The sequence below is a fragment of the Bacillus rossius genome, chromosome 18 (assembly GCF_032445375.1).
Source record: "Bacillus rossius redtenbacheri isolate Brsri chromosome 18, Brsri_v3, whole genome shotgun sequence".
NCBI classification, from domain to species: Eukaryota; Metazoa; Arthropoda; class Insecta; order Phasmatodea; family Bacillidae; genus Bacillus; species Bacillus rossius.
Genome location: NC_086345.1, coordinates 29,399,131 through 29,422,316, shown reverse-complemented (window position 1 = coordinate 29,422,316; position 23,186 = coordinate 29,399,131). Strand labels below are relative to the sequence as shown.

Genomic DNA, 23,186 nt, shown 5'->3' with positions numbered 1-23,186 from the left:
AGCAAAGAACGTGTAACGGTACTTTTGTGCTGTAACCAAGATGGAACCAAGAAACTTAGCCCACTTGTGGGTAAATTTCTCAAACCCAGATACTTCAAAAAACTTGCCATGTGACTATGAAGCAAACTCGTCTGCTTGGGAAACAATAAAAATTTTTCAAGCATGGCTAATCAAACTGGATCGAAAGATGGCCTGTGCAAACAAAAAGATTTTGCTTATGCTTGACAGGTGTGCTGCACATTCTGCTGAAGGGACGGAGTTGAAGAACGTAACACTGATGTTCCTACCACCAAACACAACAAGTTTTCTTCAGCCTCTGGATCAGGGCATCATTCAGAGTTTTAAACAAAAGTTGTTAGACATTGACATTTGGTTCAACAGCTTGAACTGCAAAGAAATGTCAACATGAAATGGAATGTGCTGGATGCAGTTCGCAATATCTCCATGGTATGGGATGAGACGAGCACCACAATCATTTCCAATTGCTTCAAGAGAGCTGGATTTGGTGGAAAAGACGGTGATGTAGTTGGAGAAGACGATGAGGCTAGTATTGAAGGATGGGATCATCTTCAAGGACACTTTCAGCTCCAGGAGACGTTCAATGACTTCCTCCGTGTGTACGACAATGTTGCAACATTTGCCTCGCCATCAAATGAAGATTTAACGTGTGCTGGTTCTTCTCAATCTGTCGCAGAAAATAGGTATAGAGAATGAAGAAGAGGAGGAAGAAGAAGAAGAACATGAGTGTGTATTGCCCACAAAACAAGATGCCAGCAATGCATTAACTAGACTTGGAAATGTGTTATCAAACATTGACGCAAACTCTGGCAGCATTTGACAAATTAAGCTCTGTTGTAATAAGTGCTTGTAAGTCAAATATTGTTCAGACAAAAATTGACAGCTTTTTTAAACCCTCCGTATAATTATTGCAGCATTTATCCCATTTGTTTCTGTTGTAAGAGCATTACGTAATTCATGTATGTATATTGTGAAGACTAAAAATCAATAGCATTTTCTAAATCACAGTACATAGTAATTAGGCCTGTACATAATTGCATCATTAACTTGTTTTGGTAATGTAACATATGACCAAATATGTACTAACTTAACAGAGCAATGTAAGTTTGCAGAAACCATCATCAAAAGCCATCACAGACACACACACTCAAAATAAGTTGATAATTTCACATCACGTTAATGAACACTTTATTAGCACTGTACAGAAACAAAATGTTTACATTGTATTCCTAAAATGTCGTTACAAATCTCGAAGACTTGACACGTGCCACTGCCACCTACTGTACAATGTGCGACAACAACGCAGTGTACGGGACCAGGGTACAAAACATCTCAAAAATTCAACATGGGGGGGGGGGGGGGGGGGGGGACTACAACACACAGGCATTAAACAAACGTTAAATTAAGATATTTAAATAAAAAAATTGAGAGGGGAGACTGCAAACACAACTGCAGTGCTGCACCTCCTGTGCAGTGACTACGCACACTTACGTGGGAGAACACATTACGACGACACCACACACACACGTAACGAGGGTACAGGAATGGCACCTACAACTCGTGAGGTATAGTAACACAACGCTTCTAGTCGCGACTACGCACTACTTGCACACTCAAGGTACACGTCGCACTAGGCTTGCATGACACAGCAGCGTCTCTAGAACACGCGCGGAACTAAAAATGTGTCGGGCTAAACAGTTGGACCAAGTTCATGCGCACTGAAGGTGACTCAATGTGGCATCACCTCATATGTGTTTACGTACGCGCGACAAGGCTACTTCACCGACCGGTAAAAACTGGTTTCACGATCTGTAGAGAAACCAGTCTTCGACACATTCCTGCATGCAAGCCTTCATGAAAAAACAATGAAGGTTCACTTTATGCATAAACTTAAATGAAGCTGAATGAAAACAGAGCAAAATGAATATTCATAATAGTTAAAATAAAGTTTAGATAGACCTTGAGAAACTTAGAAAATGCATAAAAAACATTTTAAAAAAAAAAGTGCATCTGGACTAGTATTATACACTCGAGCTTATCTGAACACTTTATAGTTCTCGCTGCGGCCAGAATTGCAACAGCCCATCGCCTCCGCCTGATGTCTGTCCATCCGCCGACGCCACGTCGGTAGCCAAGCGATTTACTGCATGAACATCTGCCGAAGTCAGATGCGGTCTGGAGTAGATCAACATAAGTACATTTTTTTTTTGGCCTCCCAAATGTTCTGAGCCAAATTTTCAGACCAGCACAATGCCTTCACCCACACCCCAGTCAAACATTAAACAATTAATGGCAGCAGTTTCTCACCTACAGAGTTAGATCTTTCCAGCGAGTTTCTTGGGGGCTGCATTCCACGCTCCAGCGCTCCGAGCGAGGCTCAGCCACCAGTGTTGCCACATCACCAAACCAGCAGAATCCATGCACGGGCAATTACTTTACTTTCACGTGTTTTTGTACAGCTGAACTAAGAAAACACATAGGTATCTTGCTTCTGTATTCAGTTGTGCTGCTATTTTTTTTTTTCAAGACTAAATTCCTTCCATCGAAATTCTTGTGCTGTCTGATACTAAGTTTTAATGAGTTTGCCTGTGCTGTCGCCTTGTCCACAATACCTGTTTAGGTTCATCGCTGGGTTCATCTGTTTGACATAGCTGATTTAGGCTTGTTCTCTGTGGGTTTATGTTTACATATTTAATTTCTTAACTTGCATTTTTTAACTTTTTTTCCATGAGAAGCAATGCAAAAACTTCAATGGCGTACGTCCAAGAAATTGAATTCAGCCTACATGTTCTTCCCTTCCAGTGGGACAACTAACAAATGTCCGATTACAACGAAAATATTCGCAATACGATAAAAAAATTTCACATTACAAAGTTATCTATAGTAAATGTGTAGATGCTGTACAAAAAAACACAAACCAAGACTTTTCTTGAAACAGTCTCAGAACCAGAGCACTCCAAATTCAAAATTCATTTAGAAACCAGCACATTGCATTAAACAAAAAATAGTGAAATGGCACTACTGTTACCACTACAACAGACTTAAAAGTATTGCACGAAACAATAATCACCATAACATTACGTACAATCTAACACGAAATGGCACAAAACTTAATTACACACAAAACACTAGTTATGTTTTCCTTCTGCTAAGCCGACTTCACAAGACATCCCCAAAAAAAAACCTCATCCAAAGAGGATTCTACCCAACTTGTACGGTTCACATTCAAATAGTGTAGAAGTTCTTCAGGTCTCTTCTGAAAGCAACGAGATGAAGCCTGTACCCCGTAAAACAAGGCGTGCCCAGGTTACAAGAGTGGTGAGTGCGTGACCTGGTCACCTTGAGGGAGACAGCGCTTCGACACGGCACACGGCACTCGGCGGTACCTGCACGGCGCCTGGCTTTGCCCAGGCCTGCATTAAAGCCCTTCTGGGAGTCTGCATCTGTGGCTTTACACCGTTATACTGCAGTCTCATGTGGCCCTGAGCGGGACTTCCACTCAGCCTACGAGTCGAAGCTCTTTCCGAGTTCTCGATATTCTATCTGACTTCGCCGGCAAGTTTGCTGCTCGCTTCACTTGAAAGCTTCTGGCAAAGCTTTAAAGCATTGAAAGCATAAGATATACTGTACTCAACTACAAAAATAATTTTTTTTTCTTTTTGCATTTTCTATGTTTTGCTTGAAGGAAGTTGGTCATTTTGTAAATAAAAAAAAAAGAGGAAGGTACTATGTTTGCTTTTACGAGTACTCAATATTAATACATATTATGCATTATTTTATAATTTTATTAAATAATGTTATATATAGGGCCCAACTGGTAAACAAATTAAAATCAGTTCAAACATTACAAACGTTATACAATATTAAATGTTTTACTTCAATTCTGTATTTTATAAAATTAAGTGCAATACAGTTCTACCGTGAACAATATTCGCAATTCGATTTAGCTTCACTGATATTTTAAGCATTCTATTTGAAATTCCCTCAGCTTCAAAAAACTAGTATGCCGTATGCCTTACAACAATAACGACAAATTCTTAAAAGAATTTACAGAATAATCTGTAATAAAATTTCTTTAACTTATTCCTGACCAAAATTTCAAATTTTACGGACATTTTTTTAAAAATAACTTACATAGCAATTTTCTGACGATAAAATCTAAAAAAAAATTCATCCTCCACCATTGCTGTAGCTGGCTCCGTCCTATAACTACACGTTATTTCAAACAGACCTTTGCATATGCAATTATATAATGTTTATGACAATGCATTAAAAATATATATATTTAAAATTAAATAAAAAATTCCGTCAGTTTGGGTGATGGTAGATTGAAGCATGACATGCATGACATTTTCCCCTCAAATATCATCACTATGGAATTTACATGCCTTTTTCCAGGATTTCACGTAAATTCCCTGTTTTTCCAGTGTGCGCACACCCTGTAGTGGTACGTTAAGCTAAAATTACGTCCTAAGCGACTGCACAAACGCCAACATGTTCAAGACAACATTTATTACAACAGATTACACAAAACACATGCCGTTTACAAATCTGGAATGCTATCACAAAGAGAAGACTTATTGCTAGTATGTATTATTTATTACGTGACAAGATATTCAAATGTTTTATGGAAAACCAAGAAAAGTAAATCCACTACAGTTGAAATCAGAGAAAAGTCTTTAATCCCTCCTTTGAGGCCATGGCCAAGTAGAATCAGTGATTTTGCCACATTACTGAACGTCCAGACGGCATTGAAGGGACACCAACTATGAAAATGTTAACAGTAACTAGTTATTAGGACCATGCATACACTACTTTAGTGATGCGAAGCGAATAGCTAATCAAATGCTTTTAATATTCGCAAAGTCGAATCAAACAGCAAATAGTGTTCCCGGAGAAGTTGTATCAAATTTATTTTATAAAATACAGGATTGAAGTAAAAAAAACAAATAATCATTTAACGTTTGTAATGTTTGAATTGATTCAAGTGACTAACCAATTGTGCCCTATACATAACATCATTCAATAAATATTATAAAATAGCCAATCAATATTAATATTGAGAATTCATAAAAAGTAAACGTAGTGCTACCTTTTAATTTTATGAGTAACCAACTTTATTCAAGCAAAACATACACAAAAGAAAAAGAAAAAAAACATTATTTTCATGAGCGAATGTTTTAAAGCTTTGCAACAAATGCGAAGCTTCACATCAGATGGGAAGCTTTGCGTTACAACCAAAGTTTTTAAATAATACCGATACAAAATTTCCTGGTTAAGTCAAACGGAATATTATTAATAGGCTTGACTGATTCGTGCAGTCGAAGCTTCGAACCAGCCTACACGCTATCTAACAGGAAACACTGAACTGAAATGAAAACAGACGGTAACTGAGAAGGCAGGCAAAGCAGTGAAGTGACTCTGCAGCCAAGGCCGGCAGCGAGAATCATACAAGTGGCTAGTGGCCCGGATAATGGTCACAGACCACTGGCTGAATTAAAGACTTTTCCCTGTATTCAAGTGATTATCTGGGACAGGTTACAGCGTTGCCTGGGGCAAGAGCCCTCCATGGGAACAGACAAGATTTTGTGGTTTTATTCTCAAGGACAATTTCGTTTTTAAAACAGGATATTATAGTGTTGTTTTAATTTTTAAAAGGATATTATTCCAAAAATATGTAGTTAAAATATATCTTAACAAGTATATATATTTCACCAAAATAGTCTCATTTTGATTGACACCTGATGTACTTATACAGCAAAATTAGTGATGATAATAATAATAATAATAATAATCAGGTCTAGAACAGAATTACTCAGGGAAAAAAATAAATCCAAACATTTGTGTTCTTTGAAACTTATGCCGTCATTATACGCTAAATTTCCAAAAGGTTGGCCTTAACCCATGAAACCCAGGAATTTGTACTATTAATGCAAAAACGTTTTACTAATATAAGACATACAAGATCAAACAAAATAATTTTTTTTCCAATCCATTTAGGTCATACATTTTAGTACAAATTCCAGCCAAATAAATTGCATTCAATTTTTTTTACCATGACAATTATATTTGTTAATTTAAGTTAATTTTTGTCAAATTAATTTTTTTTGTCTCTTTAGTTTATGTTACATATCGTACTGATATGCTTTGCGGTGTTATTTTGGTTTTATCGCAAATCACCACATAATCTTGTCCCCAGGGATAGGCAGTGCCCCAGCCTCCACAGAACTAGTCAACGCCATCCGCTCATCGACTTGATTTGCAAGACATCCGACAGTTGATAGTTGGTCGGAGCAGCTGCCAGCCAATGGCAAAGGCAGCAACGACGCACAAGTATTCCAACTTCAGCCAATAAGGAATTCTACCACGTCATCGTCACACACGAAGATTCAATAACTACATGGACACCATCACACAGTCTGGCTAGTGTAAACTCTTTTGAATCTACGTTGCATTTTGTTTCCATCTGGAATGAATCAAAGTTACTAATAACGTCAGTTGGAAAATATGTTGGAGAGAGAGGAATTAAATTAAATTTTGTGCAGTTGACATGGATGTCCGCCAGAGTTGATTCAAAAATATTCGTCAGCTGGAATGCTTTTGTGAACTACAAAACTATAAAATCACCAAACAAATGAAATTTATAATAAGTTAATTCTCAATTATTCGGGCACAAATTACCCGGTTTCTGGGTTATCCTTGCTTGGATTTAGTTCGGTTAAGAGTTGTTGTATTCTGAGGCTGTCGAAAAAAATCTATGCCCTTGTTCCCGCTCAGTTCTCCGCTTGGCCGTTCTACAATTTTCAAAACCCTGTCACTGTCGGAAAGATGTCTGGTCCGACCCTTCCCTCCGTATCTCCCGCCACTCCACGTGCCTCGCTCGAAACCCTGACTGCCGCGTTGCGTCTCCATCTTGTTTGTTTGACACCGCCACGCTACGTCTACCGCCCGCCCGTCTTCGGATATAGGAAGGAACACAGGAACAATCTAAAAATAAATTAGCAAATATTTGTGTAAGCACGTTTTGTAAGCACACGCATACTTCTCCTGAGCAGTGGCGAGTTAACTTTCCCTTTTCTGCCGTTGTAAATACCCGCCAACCAGCAGCGTACGTGAAGGCAAACTTCTTACGTCTATCACCACAGGTTTTCATGACGCAACTGCTCCGCAATGACATTGTTTTCCCATTGCTATTGAATTCCCACGCTTCCAACTGCCACATTTCACGACGAACGATTCAGCCAAAGCTCCGCAAGATGGGCATGCTTTATGGAAACTCCTGTGGTAGGTCTGTGCAGAGGACACCTCGAAGAACTGGCGTGTCGAAGAGAGACTTGTATTCCTCCTTCCTGCCACAAGTTACTGACCGTAATGTAAGAGCGACTTGTATTCCTCCTTCCTGCCACAAGTTACTGACCGTAATGTGCGCGCTGGTTTCAAGAAGGAATACCTTGCAGCCAGGGAGGGGTGGGGGGCCTGGTGACCAGTCACCAAGACGCTTCTCGCCCAGCGAGGGCTGAGCTCTGGAGGGGATGGCCCCCGTACGGCAACGAAGCAGGACAGAGGCGGAGACGGGAGGACCCCTTGGCGACAGTGCAGTATTGCTAACGTTCCAATGAGCTGAGACACAGTCCACAAGGACTTTCCTTGGGCCCGTAGAGTTTTAGCGAAGACAAATTAACAGTGCGGTCCTCGCCCGGAATCGGATTAACTTTCTTTTCAGGAGATGCCGATTATCCAGGCATCGAAAGGTTGCAATTAACATGGATAATCGAGAGTTTACTGTACTTTCCAAAACATCTATATCTGGTTACATAGAATATTTTTTTTAAAACTGTCTGTACACTACCCTCTCGGCGTCCTGCAGCTACGACACATCACTTCACACTCACGCAAGGTACTTCATGGTCCGCTTGTGCCACTGCCAACTGTTCAAACATAACTTTTCCCAGTAACACACACTCAAATATACTTTGCAAACATTTTTATAATAATATACTATGTCTTGGTTTTTTTTACATTAGATATAAAAAAAAACCTTTAAACCAAGGAGCAGGCATTTTTCGCGAAAACAACATGCCTGCACCAGCGGTTTCGTCATGCTAAACTCTAAATCATTTCATGACAAATACAAGCATCTATTACTTATACTTCAAATTATTACAGAATTAAAAGAAAACTTTAATCCACTACAAGTTTCAGCAAGAAAAACTGCAGTACATAAAAACGATCTTATAGCTGACATGAAACATAGCAAGTTCCGAGATGTTACTGCATAACTGGCAGAATCACTGTGTAATAAAAAATCTAAAACAAAAAAAATATATATGCTTGTACCTCATAATAATAAGTGAAAATACAAAGAAAAAAAAAAAAAAAAAGATGGGATTTACTTTACGCGTAAGTTGATATCGACAATGACCTAGCCTGTAGCAGTATCTACATAGCGAAGGTTAGCTGCTTGCCGACATTTCGTCGAGAAGCCTAACAAGTCCCCACCGAGGACTTGGGAAGGACTCGTCACTACAAATACACTGAACACGAAAACACCCAAGACTGACTTCACATCTCGAAACAGCATCTACTCACCACTAACACCACACCGAAACACTCGCAGATCTGCACACAAATGTTAAGGCAACAGAACCGAAGCAGCCAAAAATGCTTTTTTCACGGGACAACCGATTCAAAAAACATTACGAGATCATTCTGGGCGAATTCTAACGCAGGCACCACACAATGTTCCTGACTGCACAAATGTTTCCAACACCAAATATTTCACGATCTTTACAAGTCTCATTTTTGCCGCTACAATACTTTTTTTATTTATCTGAAACCACTCTTTATGTTAGAGAACATTGCTTTTTTTACTCACATATTCCAAAAATAAAAACTTGCTGACAAGACTAACTACGTCAAAATTTAACAAAGCCACCAACAAGGATAATCCACAAATTTTTATGAAACGTTTAAAATAAAACATATCAAATATGAAAAAAAAAATGTTTGTACATGGATTACAAATACAACAGACAACATCATCTTCCTAGAACCTACAGCAAAGCTTCAATGTGGTGGGGTACTTATTTACATACATACACACACTTGCATTATGTACATATTTAGATACATACGAATATACAATAACTTTGTGTAATTTTTTTTTATAATACAGGTTGCTAGGCGAATCTCCAACTACGATGGTTAAGTACGTGTTTTTAACTAACATAAAAAAAATTTAAAAAAAAAAATTTACTAACACGTTACAAACCACTTCAAAAAATAACAGAAACACAGTTTTACGATTACAGTAAACATTACACGTAACAACCACTACTAGTGTGCAAACATCACTAACAAAGAAATTTTTTTTTCAACTCTTAACAATAAATAATAACAATGAACATAGGAACTGAACGCCGTGTCAGGGCGTTCACGATGCAAAAGACTGAGTGTGGTTGGCGCCAAACAAACAAAGACGTGCGGTCGCGCGGCCTCCCTGCGCAGACGGACAGACACAAGGGGGGGGGAGCAGGCGCGAGACGAGGTGACTCAAGGTGGGGGGTGGGGGGGGTGAGGGGGGGCCGTTCCCGCCGGCCAGACGGTCCTCGCGCCGGACGCACGCACGGGCCTGGTCTCTGGCCGCCGCGCCGTTAGTAGGCGGGGGCCTGGAACTCCGTCCCCACCGGGCCTGCAACACGCCACCGTGCCGGCACCAACGCGCCCCGGGGTGCCCCGACACAGACATGGCCGACTGCCTCCGACCGAAGACTAGCGGGCAGAGCTCCAGGGGATTCAGTCTACTTAAGAATGCTCAAGATTTGTTCACTAAGTCTGCAAACTGCTCAGATTTCCATAATTTAATTCAGAAAGAAAATAATACTTGGAAACGGAAAGAAATTAGGAATCCAGGGAAATTGTGGAGCCAGAATCGAAGAAATGTGGAACTGACCGATTCCTAACCATGTTAATATTTCTCACAAAAAAAAAAAAAACATAAATACTAGTAATGACGAGAAAATGAAAATGTAAAGCCAGAGCCTAAAACCAACAGTGCAGAGTGATAAATTCATTAAATAAAATTGTGATATTGTGTGTTACAGAGTAAAGCTTAAGGAATTAATCAACTAAATGAATGTTTTCGCACGTGAGACTCACCGCGGGTCTGGGCCCCGGAGAACGGGGGCTCCTGGTAGCCGGCGTCGCCGTCCATGCCCACGGGGTACGAGGAGTAGGGGCCGCCCCCCGGGATGGAGCCGGGGTCGGCCTCGTAGCTCGGGGCGAATGCCGACTCGGAGCCCTGGGTGAACCGCCGGTAGGCGAACCAGGCACAGCCAGCCTGCCAGCAGAGAGCGCAGCTCAGTTAGCACGGTCAGCACCGGCCAGCACGGCCCCACAGCAGCAGCTGTGGTCTCCTGGGACGACACCTTTCCAAAAACTACTTTGCCAATCTCCCAGACCATGTCCGTGGCTTAACGTGCACAAGACAGACCTTTGCAAATATTCAAATCTTCTGATGCGAATACGACACACTAACACTTCAAAAAAACCAATGATCGTTCGCTTGCAAATTTTTGACGTAGCATACCTCATGAATCAACATACTCGACTTTCACTGCCGAGGCTAGGTCATCGGTGTGATGTAAATATTCATTTTTGATGTTTCAACTGGACTTCATAATTCAAAAACATTAACAATAATCAAAGTTTTAAACATGCAAAAAGTATTCTAAGTTTTATCACTAATGTCTCGCTAAAAGTGGCGTAAAATCTGAGTGAACGATTCAAAACAAGTAAATGAAATCAAAAGGTTAGGTTAACTGCATTAAAACATTTTTTTTGTTATAAAATTTAAATAATTTAACAACAATTTACGTATTATTATTGTAGATGACTTAAACTTAATCAACCTTTTACTTAAGTATTATTTGTATAATTTTCCAAAAGCTACTAAATTTCAAATTAATTTTGAATTTCACTATGAATTTGTTACAAAATGTTAAAAAACGTTAGTGGGATTCTGTCGTTCTTACTATTCGAAACCAATATTTATATTCAATTTGAACTAAAAAAAATTGATTCGCACAGGCTTGTAGCCAGTCTCATCCTTAAGATTACAGAGTGCATTTAAACGGGCTTTTACTGTCTCTTTCCAATTCACGACATCTGCAATTAGCACTGTCCTTGTTGCCATGTGCAATGTTGACAGATGTAGCCCATTCAAATTTATAAAAACAACACTTCAATTTTCAAGGTTCACCAACATCCAGGTGAATTCCAGCCAGCCCACACTTTCAGTGATCCGGACAATGGTCCGGACCCACCTAGTCCGGATCAGTGGGAATCGTCTGTACTCTATAGCGAGGGCACAGTAGTCTCGATAACAGAGGTTCCGTTTAATCAGGGCCGATCAGAAGCGCCATTCATTGCCGTTGAAACATTCTCTTGAGAAAGCCTAAAAATTAACCTCAAAATTGTCATTAGCTGGTTAAGAGAAACGTGGAGTTGTGGGAAAGAATCTACACCGAAGAACAGCTGGGGAAACATTCGGAAATGAAGCCAATGGGCCAAACTGCAAACCAAGACGGTGTTGCCAGAGTGTTTGCTCCTCCGAGGCCGACGCGACGGACTCACCCAAGTGAAGATGGAGAAGAAGGAGAAGGCGATGGCCGCTTGCAGGTTGTTGACTCCGTAGCCCTCGTCCGGGTCGGCCGACTTGGACCACTGGTTGGTGAGGTAGCAGAACCCCACGAAGTACAGGAAGGCCCAGAAGCCTGCCGACACGACACGCACCGTCAGGGACAGCGTCTCCCGCGACAACACTCCAGCAGCGGAACTGCCGAGCGGAACGGTCACGCTCCCTGGGGCGGACGGGCGGGAGGGGAAGTCTCTACCGCGTGCGACCGCTGCACGGTCTCCGCACGACGGTCTGACCCAGTCGCCTCTCGGACTGCGGGAGTCACGTTTTCACTGGGCCACGCCTAGCATCTAGTGATTCCTGCACGCCATTGTCTCGGGATATCTCTCCGTGCCGCACGAGTCTTCCATTGCACTCGTGGCACCCCTACCACAGATGTGCCTACTGGCTGGCTTCGACGATGCTTTCTATTCTGCGACAGTATGGCCCTTTGTCAGCGATGTTGCTTCCAAGACAACTGATGTTCAAGCCGTCCTGGTGCCATCTCTCATCGCTTGTTACCACACGTAGAAAAATGGACTAACTACCTCATATTTCACAACTATACATCGAGTACAATGTTGAAATACATAAAGAGGCGTTTCGGGCCACAACAAGGTGATTCGCGTTATCTACAGCTCGTCCAGTCCTTGGTTTACAGTAGTGATGTAACGGATGTCTATTCCTCAGGCATTTGCGAATACTTACATCCGTCGCCGATATTCATGAATGCGAATTAAGTTTTCAAATCCTGGGTTGGTATGAACCGTTGTCACGACTGACGCTCGCCCTAGGGTGACGCTGGGTAGCACTGGAGAAGCCACCAAACATTTATAACGTAAGAATGTTTAAGTATTGGCATGAAAGTATGAGAAGAATAACAATATTGTTTGAGATACTATTTTTTTTTAGTTTCTTAAAAGAATTGATTATTTAAAACGCTAAAATTCAGAATAACATACAAGTAAAGACTGATAAAAGTTAATTATTTTATTTTATTTTTTATTTATTTAAATTTGTTACATGCCCACCGACAGTCTTGGGACTTTAGAGGTGGGCACGACACAAAACAAGTAAAAACAATAAATAGAGACAGCACAGGATAAACACAAAACATGAAAACAGAAATGATATAAATACCAAAAGGACAAGATAACATGACACATTACTTAGTGAAATGTTAATTACATAATTATTAATCTATACACAAAATATACAAAAAAAATGGATAATACAAAATATAACATGTGAGTAGAGGACAAGTTAAGAGGATAAATTTTTAAGTTAAGACAATTGATTATTATTGTGATTCCTAACTAATCTGTATATTATGTCATTAAAGTTATGTAGAGTACAATATGTTTGATATAAACGAGAATTAAATTGTGGTATTTTTAATCCAGTGGTTTCCAGGAGATAAGTACAGTTAATTTTAGCGTTAAAACAATTTTCAACAAACAGAGAATCTAAATATACTCTATGTGCACCAAGAGGAGTTAATGCAGGTGAAGGAAGGTTTTTTAAGTTTATTAAATTAATTAATTTTGTTTGTATACTTTCTAGTTTATTTGCATCGGCCGACTTGATGTCATTCCAGATTACTGAACAATATTCTAATTTGGACCTTATTAAGGCAAAATACAGGGAGAGAATTGAGTCTGAATTGGTAGCATAAAAAGTAATAAATTTGATCATAGCAAGGGTTTTGCGGGAAGACATGTATAAATAGTTTACATGATTATGGAAAAATAATTTAGAATCTAAAATAACACCAAGATCCTTAATTGTTGAACATTTCGTGATTACAGAGTTTTCTAAAATTTAATCAAAATTAAGTGGTTGATATTTCCTTGTAAAGGATATAACAAATGTTTTGTGTTTATTTAGTGTAACCAGATTAAATTTACACCAATTATTTACTTGGGAAATGTCATTTTGTAATAAAATACAGTCATTCTGTGTTATTATATTCCTAAATATTTTTAGATCATCGGCAAAAAGTACTCCTGTAGAATGGTTGAGAATTTGAGGCAGGTCGTTTATATATAAATTAAAAAGAAGAGGCGATAATGTGCCTCCTTGAGGGACACCAGAAGAGATACTAAACAGGGAAGAATTGTGGTTATTAATTGTAACATGAAAACTTCTATTAGTTAAGGGGCCCGCCTACCTGGGCACACATACGGTGTGCAGAGCTTCAGGAAAAACAACGCGATTTCAAAACTACTCAAGATATCCGAGTGGGGCCTATTTACGAATAGCATTTAAAAGTTCGCCGAGGACCGAAAAGTACTTTTAATTTCGGATTAAGTTTTTAAACTGTATTTTTAGAAGCGTTAAAATGCCTAAAACGCGTGTTTTCAGAGTAATTTTTAGGCATAAAACAATCAGTACAGATTCTTGAAAGCACTTAAGGGGCTTGCATAACACCTTTATCTTCATTTCTCCGCCATATAATGTTACGGTCACCGTTCAAATTTCACAGTTATCTTGTGACGACGAGACGAATGCGCGCCAGTTCAGAGCCTTGCGCTTAGAGGCTATACCGCGCTGGAAGCACCAGCGAGCGTCGCGCTTATCACCCCGCCTCACTAACACACACACACCCCTGACGAGGCGGGCCCCTTAAGTAATTAGAAAACCAGTTTGTAAAATTTTGAGTTAAACCAAAGTTAAATAATGTTTTAAGAAGTATAGAATGGTTCACAGTGTCAAAGGCCTTGGCTAAATCAAAATAACAGGCATCCACTTGCCCTCTGTTGGTAACCTTTCCTAAAACCATGCTGACTGCTCGATAAACTGTTCTTAAGCTGAAAATTTAAAAATCTAAAAATTATTTTTTCAAATATTTATGTTAGTTTAAATGTAACATAGATTTTAGCATTAACCACTCGCATATGCAGCCTTCGCCTTAAAACTATTTTTAGTACGTACGTCACTCGTAAAAACAATAAACTCAGGTTTTTAGGGTTTTACGAAAAAAACTTAATTTCATTTATTCATGAATGATACACTGAAAATAAATTTTCAACACTACGGCTACATTCGAGCAGTTACTCCAGAACTGTAAGCCGCATGAAAAAGCATCAAAAGAACCCATTTATAACGAAATAAATGTACTTAAATAGAAACTAATTTCAATGATTAAATGCATGAATTGTAAAGAAATAAATTAAAGGAAAGGACTGCTAATGTTTCCTAACTGTACATTTTAATGTGAAAAAACTGAAATAATCTTAAACGATACGAACGGAAATAAAATAAATCCACATATACGGAAATGAGTCCGAAACCTAATACATCAAACAAAATCACTCAATACAATAGAAATAAAACAATTGGTACCCAAATGTAATTAAATAAATAAAATTATCTATTATTACATGGAAAAGTATCAAAAGAACCCATTTATAACAAAATAAGTGTACTTAAATAGAATTGAATTTCATATGCAATTATATAATGTTTATGACAACGCATTAAAAAAATATTTATTTTTTAGAGAAGAAGCTCAGGACTATAAACCAGTGAACATGGTTATGTTATTCGTGTGCGAGAACGTGCGACACCAGAAGCGAAGCGGGTCGACGAGACGCACCAGAGAAGCCCAGGTCGGCCAGCACGTAGTGCTTGCGCGTCTTCACCGACGACATCTGCTCAAACATGAACTCGCCCGCCAGGAAGCCGACGGAGGCGAGGAACGCGATGACGCCGATGCCCACGCCGTAGTTGCAGGCGTTGGCGTCCCTGTTGTACTGGCACACCTGCTTGCCGTCCTCCGTCACCCAGCCCTGCGACGAGATGCAGCCGAACACGATGATGGCGAACAGCTGCAAGCAGGCCCCGCCCCCCGCGTCAGCTCCCCGCCCCCAACTCCGGGCCGGTCTCACCGAGGGCACACACACTTCATAGATGGGTGAAGGGCAAGTGGAGGAGAATGGACAGAGAAGGGAAGGGGGAGTGCAGTACCACAGAGATGATGATAGGAATGAGATGGGAGAGCCTAAAGGACAGAGGACAGAAGGAGAGACTGGTCAAGATGTACCAGGTGCTGAGTGGAGTGGGAGGATGGGGAGAGCTGGGGGGGTCGAGTCATAATGGGAATGCCTAGAAGTAGGACGGAAAATACTAGGAAGGTCTTCAAAGAGAGGAGGAGAACAGAAAGGGGAAAGAACGCGATGGTCGTGAGGACGGTAGGGGAATGGAATAGGCAGGAGGAGGAGTGTGTGGCGGCTGGGAGTGTGGATCAGTTCAGAAGAGAGCGGGGAAAGTAGGGAGAATGCTTGCCACCGGACACTTCTGTACCCAATTGCAGCTATAATAATAATAATATATAATATGTTTTCATAGTGAATATTATTAATTTGGGTTATATTTTGTATAGAGCTAAATGTAATGTTTCATTATTGTCTACCTTATCAATTACAGTTAACAGGTGTATTAATTACATTTTATTGAAATTCAAAGACATAGTTTGGGTAGAAAGACTGTATGGAACATTCAAGAACATTCTAGAAGGTTTTGAAAGAAAGGAAGATGACACATTTGTCGCTAGCAGGTTAATTTTTCATGCCTGAAGTTAGTGTGTCGTCGGAAAAAACACAGATGTGTTACTGGACAGCAATGAACTGGGACTTTCGCTGGGCGCGATCTCGCCAGCCAATCAGGGCGAGTCTTGAGTTGGTGTGTTGTGTCTCCAGACTTTTAGAGAGACACATTCTGAATTGTGATTGGTCAGTTGGCCCACGGGGTTGCCTCCCTTTATTTTGTCTTTGTAAAGGGTGAGGTAGCTGCGTGGTGCAGTCAGTTGTCTGTCGTCAGTGGTTGTCGTCGAATTGTCGCGCAATCGTCGCGACGTGCGGCCGTGTCAGCTAGCTCAAAAACAAAATAAAAGATGTAACTTATAATTTCTTTAAGTGTGTTAGTTGTAATTTGTTACTACTCTGGGTTGTAACCAGGAATGTAACTAGCACTATAAATAACTTTGAAAATGTGTGAAAATACAAAAACAATTTTCGAGTTATTCAAAATATTTTATTTAAAGATACCATAGTTAATAAAAGAGTAGTTTCAGGATTACCACCATGAGAAGGCTATAGCTAATGACATGGCTCAACCTACACTTTTTACTGAACATTTGTTTAAGTTACGTACAAATCACACCTGGGACTCAAGTTAACACTTGCAAAATTATGACTTTGAAGTAAAGGAAAGTATTTATTGCCTGTATTGAATAAAGAAAATCACAATCCATAGAGACTGTTATGCAGAAACATTATTAATGTGTCTGAGTTAACACAAACATGCAAGCGGTGTTACCTCTAAACAGTAATCTGAGAATTCAAGAGCATTAAAGAAATTAAAGAAAAAAACATCAAAACTGTGTTTCTAAATTCCGTTTTTGGTAAATTATAAAGAAAAATGCTTCTTAAAAATCCACTATGTTCCTCCAATTATAACGACCACCTCGGTCACTCAGCAGCCCATAGAAACAAGTGTCCAGTGGCAGCGTTTCAGCTAACTGCCTCAGAAAGGGTAAATATGTAGAGTCGCGGTAGATGCCAAAAAAAATGCTAAAAATCTGAAAATACTTTTATTCTGTGCTCTTTCACTTCCTCTTTTCAAATCAACCGGCGGAGGTAAGAAATTCCGGTAAATATTTACTTGGGCGGTATTTCCGAAAAAAAATGTTAAAAATTCCGAAAATACCTTTATCTTATGCTCTTCAACTTCCTCTTTTCATTAAAATCGGCGGAGATTAGAAATTCCAAATACTTTAGGAGATATCGAATTTTTAAATTTCTTCATATGTAGTTGAGCGGTATTTGCGAAAAAAAATGTTAAAAATCCGAAAATACCTTTATCATATGCTCTTCAAATTCCTCTTTTCATTAAAAGCGGCGGAGATTAGAAATTCCAAATACTTTAGGAGATATCGAATTTTTAAATTTCAGCACAAAACCAGCGCATTCCTGTGGCGTGCGTGCACCATTGTTTCTTGTTTACGTACGAGTATCTATTTTTTTTTATTGGATAATGATGTCACGTGATTGTTCGTGATAGGCCAGAATTCAAATGAACTAATACGTGATTATTTAGTTCAATTATTGTTTAAAACAGTGTTTAATTACCGCCTCCAACTTAGGTGAGTTTTTAACATTTCTAATTTTAAAGTCTTATTTGTTATTTTGATATTGTTGCGCAAGTAATAAGTAACAAAAAAATTTACGTGAGTTGTTACTGTACATCCTTTGTTACGGGTTTGTTAGGTAAGGTCAGTTACATTATAAAGAATTTAAAACTAAAGAATAATTAAAATTAATTCACATTATTTTTAATATCACCTTAGTTTGAAAGTATTTATAATGTAACTGACCTGACCTAATCGACCATTTTAGTTTACTGTTCACCGTCTGTCCGGGTTTGTTTGGTCAGGTCAGTTACATTATAAATATTTTAAAACTAAACAGCCATTAAAATTAATTCACAAAATAATTTTTAATGTCGGCTTAGTTTGAAAGTATTAATAATGTAACTGACCTGACATAATCAACCATTTTATTAATTACGCATTCACGATTCACGTATTCACGAACACACGGCAAAATAACAAAAATGGCGCCGCTCGAATGGTTCCACAGGTCTTGTATTGCAAAATTAAAAAATTCGATATCTCCTAAAGTATTTGGAATTTCTTATCTCCGCCGCTTTTAATGAAAAGAGGAAGTTGAAGAGCATATGATAAAGGTATTTTCGGATTTTTAACATTTATTTTCGCAAATACCGCTCAACTACATATGATGAAATTTAAAAATTCAATATCTTCTAAAGTATTTGGAATTTCTTACCTCCGCCACTTTTAATGAAAAGAGGAAGTTGAAGAGCATAAAATAAAGGTATTTTCGGATTTTTAACATTTTTTTTCAGAAATACCGCCCAAGTAAATATTTACCGAAATTCCAAATACTTTAGGAGATATCGAATTTTTTAATTTTCATCACAATACCTGCGTAGTATGCGGCGATCACCATTGTTTCTTGTCATAGATAATGTTTCTTGTTTACGAGTATCATGTTTCTTATTGGACAATTTTGTCACGTGACTGTTCCGTGATTGGCCAGTATTCAAATGAACCAATATGTGATTATTTATTCTGTGATTGGTCAGTATTCAAATGAACCAATACATGATTATTTATTCATTTATTGTTCAATACGATGTTTAATTAATCGGTCAACTTCTGCCGTGAACGACTACATCATTTCCTTATAGTGACAAAGGAAATGTTCATCATTTGTCCGGGTTTTGTTAGGTCAGGTCAGTTACATTATAAATAATTTAAAACTAAAGAACAATTAAATTAAATTCACATTATTTTTAATGTTCGCTTAGTTTGAAAGTATTTATAATGTAACTGACCTGACCTAATCGACCATTTTATTTATTACGCATTCACTAACACACGTCAAAATAAAAAATGGCGACGTTCGAAGGGTCAAACGGGCGTTGTATTGCTAAATTAAAAAATTTGATATCTCATAAAGTATTTGGAATTTCTTATCTCCGCCGGTTGATTTGAAAAGAGGAAGTGAAAGAGCATAGAATAACAGTATTTTCGGATCGTTAGAATTTTTTTCCGAATGAATACGCAGGTATTGTGATGAAAATTAAATTCGATATCTCCGAAAGTAGTTGGAATTTCTTATCTCCGCCGGCTGATTTGAAAAGAGGAAGTGAAAGAGCACAGAATAAAAGTGTTTTCGGATTTTTAGCATTTATTTGGCATCTACCGCGACTGTACATATTTACCTCAGAAAGCCAAGCAATAGGTTTTTGATTGAAATAATAAAATGTCAGCATTTTATATCGTGATATTGCAGTTTAGTTAAAAAAAAAAAACATAAACCACCAAAAACCTGATTTTCAGATTTTAAATGAGACTATAAAAATAACCCTCAAAAAACCAACCTACTTTATTAATAAATTTTTTAGAGCATTTTATCGAAATACAAATACCTAACAATTATTTTCATGCCTCTAAGTATTATTATCCATATGATCACGAATGGTCAGCGCTGCTATGGGATAACTAATTACACATGAAAAGTGAACGAATTAGAAATCTCTTGCGCAACATGCAGGTGTTTCGATGCCCCGAAAATTAAAGACAAGTGGTCCATCTACGAAAAACGTTACTGAATTACCCTAAGACAAACATGAGGTGGCAGCAAGAAACGGTACTGACGAGCTTGTGGCCTGGCAAAGACACACAAAATCTGTTGCACAGCACAAATTGCTGCAGATTAATCAACAGAGTCTAGATTATCGTTCTCTCCGTGGAAAAGCAGGCAAGCTGCAACACGAGTTCTTGAGACAACTTCGCCTTACACACATGATCATGTCAGCTAGAACAAAATTCTCATTCTCGATTATAACATTGTAACGCTGTCCCAATGGGACATAACTTTATTTCTTCAACTGATATTACTGTCTTAATTGCATTACATGCAGTCTGATAGATGTTTGAACAAAAGTGTAAAGAAAAAAAACTAACCGACCCCTAGCAATAAAGCAAAACAAAACTTTTAAAATTGATGAGCCAACATAACAATTAAAATTCAGGATAACCCAATGTAAAACACAACAATTTGAAATAATAATTTTTTTTACTTGCTAAAAATTTAATTATTCAAAATTCATGGAAGCAGTTAATCAGGGAAACAAAAAAAAATTATAGATACAAGTATACCAATTTGGAAAGGGTGTTACAAATAAAAATATGAAATTGTTGTCGAGTAAAACACATGATCGCATGAGTGTTTCACTACAACTTTCCCAAGTGAAACTATGACCCACATCTAAGAGATGCTAAAAAATCAATATCAAACCTCAAATTGGCAACACCCCCTTCAACCCTCTCGGAGAGACGGGTTTGGAATAATGGCCGCAGAAATGTCAAAACACTTACGTAAGCCCTGAACTGACTCCTGGCGAGAACACCGCGACAAAACGTGCATCGTCTACTAACAAAGCCTTACCAAACATACTGCTCGCAAAATAACTGGCGGTCGTTGAATGAAATTCAATGGATCTATCGGAGCTCCGGCTTTACCAGCTCCGTACGCCCCAGCGACGTCCATTTTTGTTTCTGGTAACTACCCAGGTCAAATTATATACACAACTTCGTTTTTTTTTTTTTACTTTATACAGTTTGATATTGTATCAAATTAAATAAATAATATATTCATTTATAATTATTTAAAATTAAAATTATTTTTATCATATAAAATTAACTTATTAAATTTGATTGTATTCATTTATTGTGATCGTTTCACAACCTAGAGCAGATGCGTGTTTATAAATAGTGATAAAGAATCAAAAAATATTATTCATGCTCTAGAATGACAAACAATTACATTGCCGTTGTTATTTTATTCACCTGAAAAAGGGGAAATAAAATATAAAAGTATGAAAAGATATTTTTTAAGAATTTTTAACTACTGATGGGAATTAATAAATAGTAACTAAGACATGTTATGGAACGTTTTTTAAAAATAAAAACAAACAATCTTTTAGATAAATGTCAGTGTCTTAAATCATTATTTCTAAAAGTGTTTACGGTTACCAATTTAAATTTCTGGTTTACTGGGTATCATGTACCTGTGTGTTGAAACTGGGAGGAAAATCACAAAGGCACAAACTGAGAAGTCCATACAAAAAGTACAAAATTCCCAAACTTTTGAATGATATATATAAAATGACCCTCATAATTTTTCAACTAGACGAATGTATTTTTCCTGTTTGCTTATTGCAAGCTGACGTCGTACCTCCTGCGAAGTAAAGACCTGTCCCTACAACCACCAGTACCACACCCCGCTGGCGGAAGCCACCCCTCATTAAATGAGTGATGAAAGGGTTCATTGAAACCAGTACAATATAAAAGAGAGAGGAAGGAGTTAGTGGGAATCGAGACCATTTAATTAGAAGTGAAAGGGTTCTTTGGAACCAGGACAATATAAATGAGTGAGAAAGGTGTTTTTTGGAAACATGACTAATTTAAAGAGAGGTAAAGGGGTTCTTTGGAACCAGTTCAGTATATAAGTTTGAGGAAGGGGTTAGCGGGAATCAAGACCATTATAAAGAGAAATGAAGGGATTAGCGGGAATCAAGACCATTTTAAATAATGATGAAGGGGGATCGTTGGAACCAGGACAATATAAGTGTGGAAGGGGTTAGCGGGAATCGAGACCATTAAATGAGAGGTGAAGGGGTTCTTTGGAACCAAGACAATATAAAAAAGTGTGAAAGGGTTTTTTTGGAAACATGACTATATTAAAGAGAGGTGTAGGGGTTTTTGGAAACAGGGCCAATTCAAAGAGAAGTGAAGGGGTTCTTTGGAAACAGGACCACTTTAAAGAGAGTAGAAGGGGTTCATTGGAACCAATTTAATATATAAGAGAGAGGAAGGGTTTCATTTAACCAGTACATTTTATAAAATTCATTATCATATTAAAGAGAGTTGAAGGGGCTCACTGGAATCAGGATAATATTAATGAGTGATGAAGGGGAAAGTGGGAAACAGTACCATTTTAAAGTGAGATGAATGCTCCAGCTCTTGGTAAAACAAAACTGTTTGGTTAGGTTGGTTTGCATTTGTAGGTTATATATACAACCAATTACCTGAAAGCTGCCTGTTGCGTAAAAACGTAACGTGATTAACAACTTCATAAGCACAGGAACTGGCAGGCCTCTGCGGTCTGGTTTTTCCCTTATTTTGGACATACGGGTACAAAACACCACTTACATCTTTCGAAAAGCGATACCACTTCTGAAATTCTGTCTCTCTGTACAAATCAAATGGATCTGCCATGTCCCGAATGTACCTTTTCGGTAGCCGCACACGTCTACGCTCTTCCAGTCCATCATAAAATTCAATCATTTCGTCAATATGCCACCTAAATTCATCAATATCTCTCGCCATTTTCACAAACTTGAGGGCGGAGGACCGCTGGCAAGCCGCCAGACCTCATCCAGCGTATGGGTGGAGATCGCTTTTCCGCCTGCAGTCAACCGACGTCCGGAAGAGCTCTATAATCAGGAAAAACATCGATTTCGCTGGAGGAAGGTTGGTTGTCTTTCGAATGTCCTTTATAATTTCAGCCCATACTCTTGGCAGGTAATACATAATTAGAGGTCGACAGTGGGCAGCATGGTCCATTCGACACTTTGAACTTTTTTCATCGCAATGCATGCACGGACGTGTTCGTTGCGTCGTTGAAATGTAGCAGCCTATACGATCAGAGAGATTTGGTTTCAACACAAGAGTCTAGGAATGTGACTCACTGCGCACGAGTGCACGAGAATGTTTATTTTGAGCGACCACATCTGGAATTGGTCCTGTAGGGATGGCCACAGAGTTTAAAAAGATTAATAAGGCTTGTATTCCAAGAAACAAAAATAAGGGTTTAGGTGTGAAAGAACTACACCTGTA

The 23,186-nt window shown here is 38.6% G+C and overlaps 1 protein-coding gene across 1 annotated transcript; it reads right to left on the bottom strand.

The window, feature by feature from the left end:
* Nucleotides 1-1,189: 1,189 nt before the first annotated feature.
* LOC134541331 (synaptogyrin) lies at nt 1,190-20,842 on the bottom strand. Its single transcript, XM_063384742.1, has 5 exons — nt 20,734-20,842; nt 15,294-15,525; nt 11,653-11,792; nt 10,177-10,357; nt 1,190-9,709 (listed from the first exon to the last, which is right to left on the bottom strand). The coding sequence occupies exons 1-5, from the start codon at nt 20,833-20,835 to the stop codon at nt 9,672-9,674; spliced, it is 693 nt and encodes a 230-aa protein (XP_063240812.1). The 5' UTR covers nt 20,836-20,842; the 3' UTR covers nt 1,190-9,671.
* Between the last annotated feature and the right edge of the window lie 2,344 nt (nt 20,843-23,186).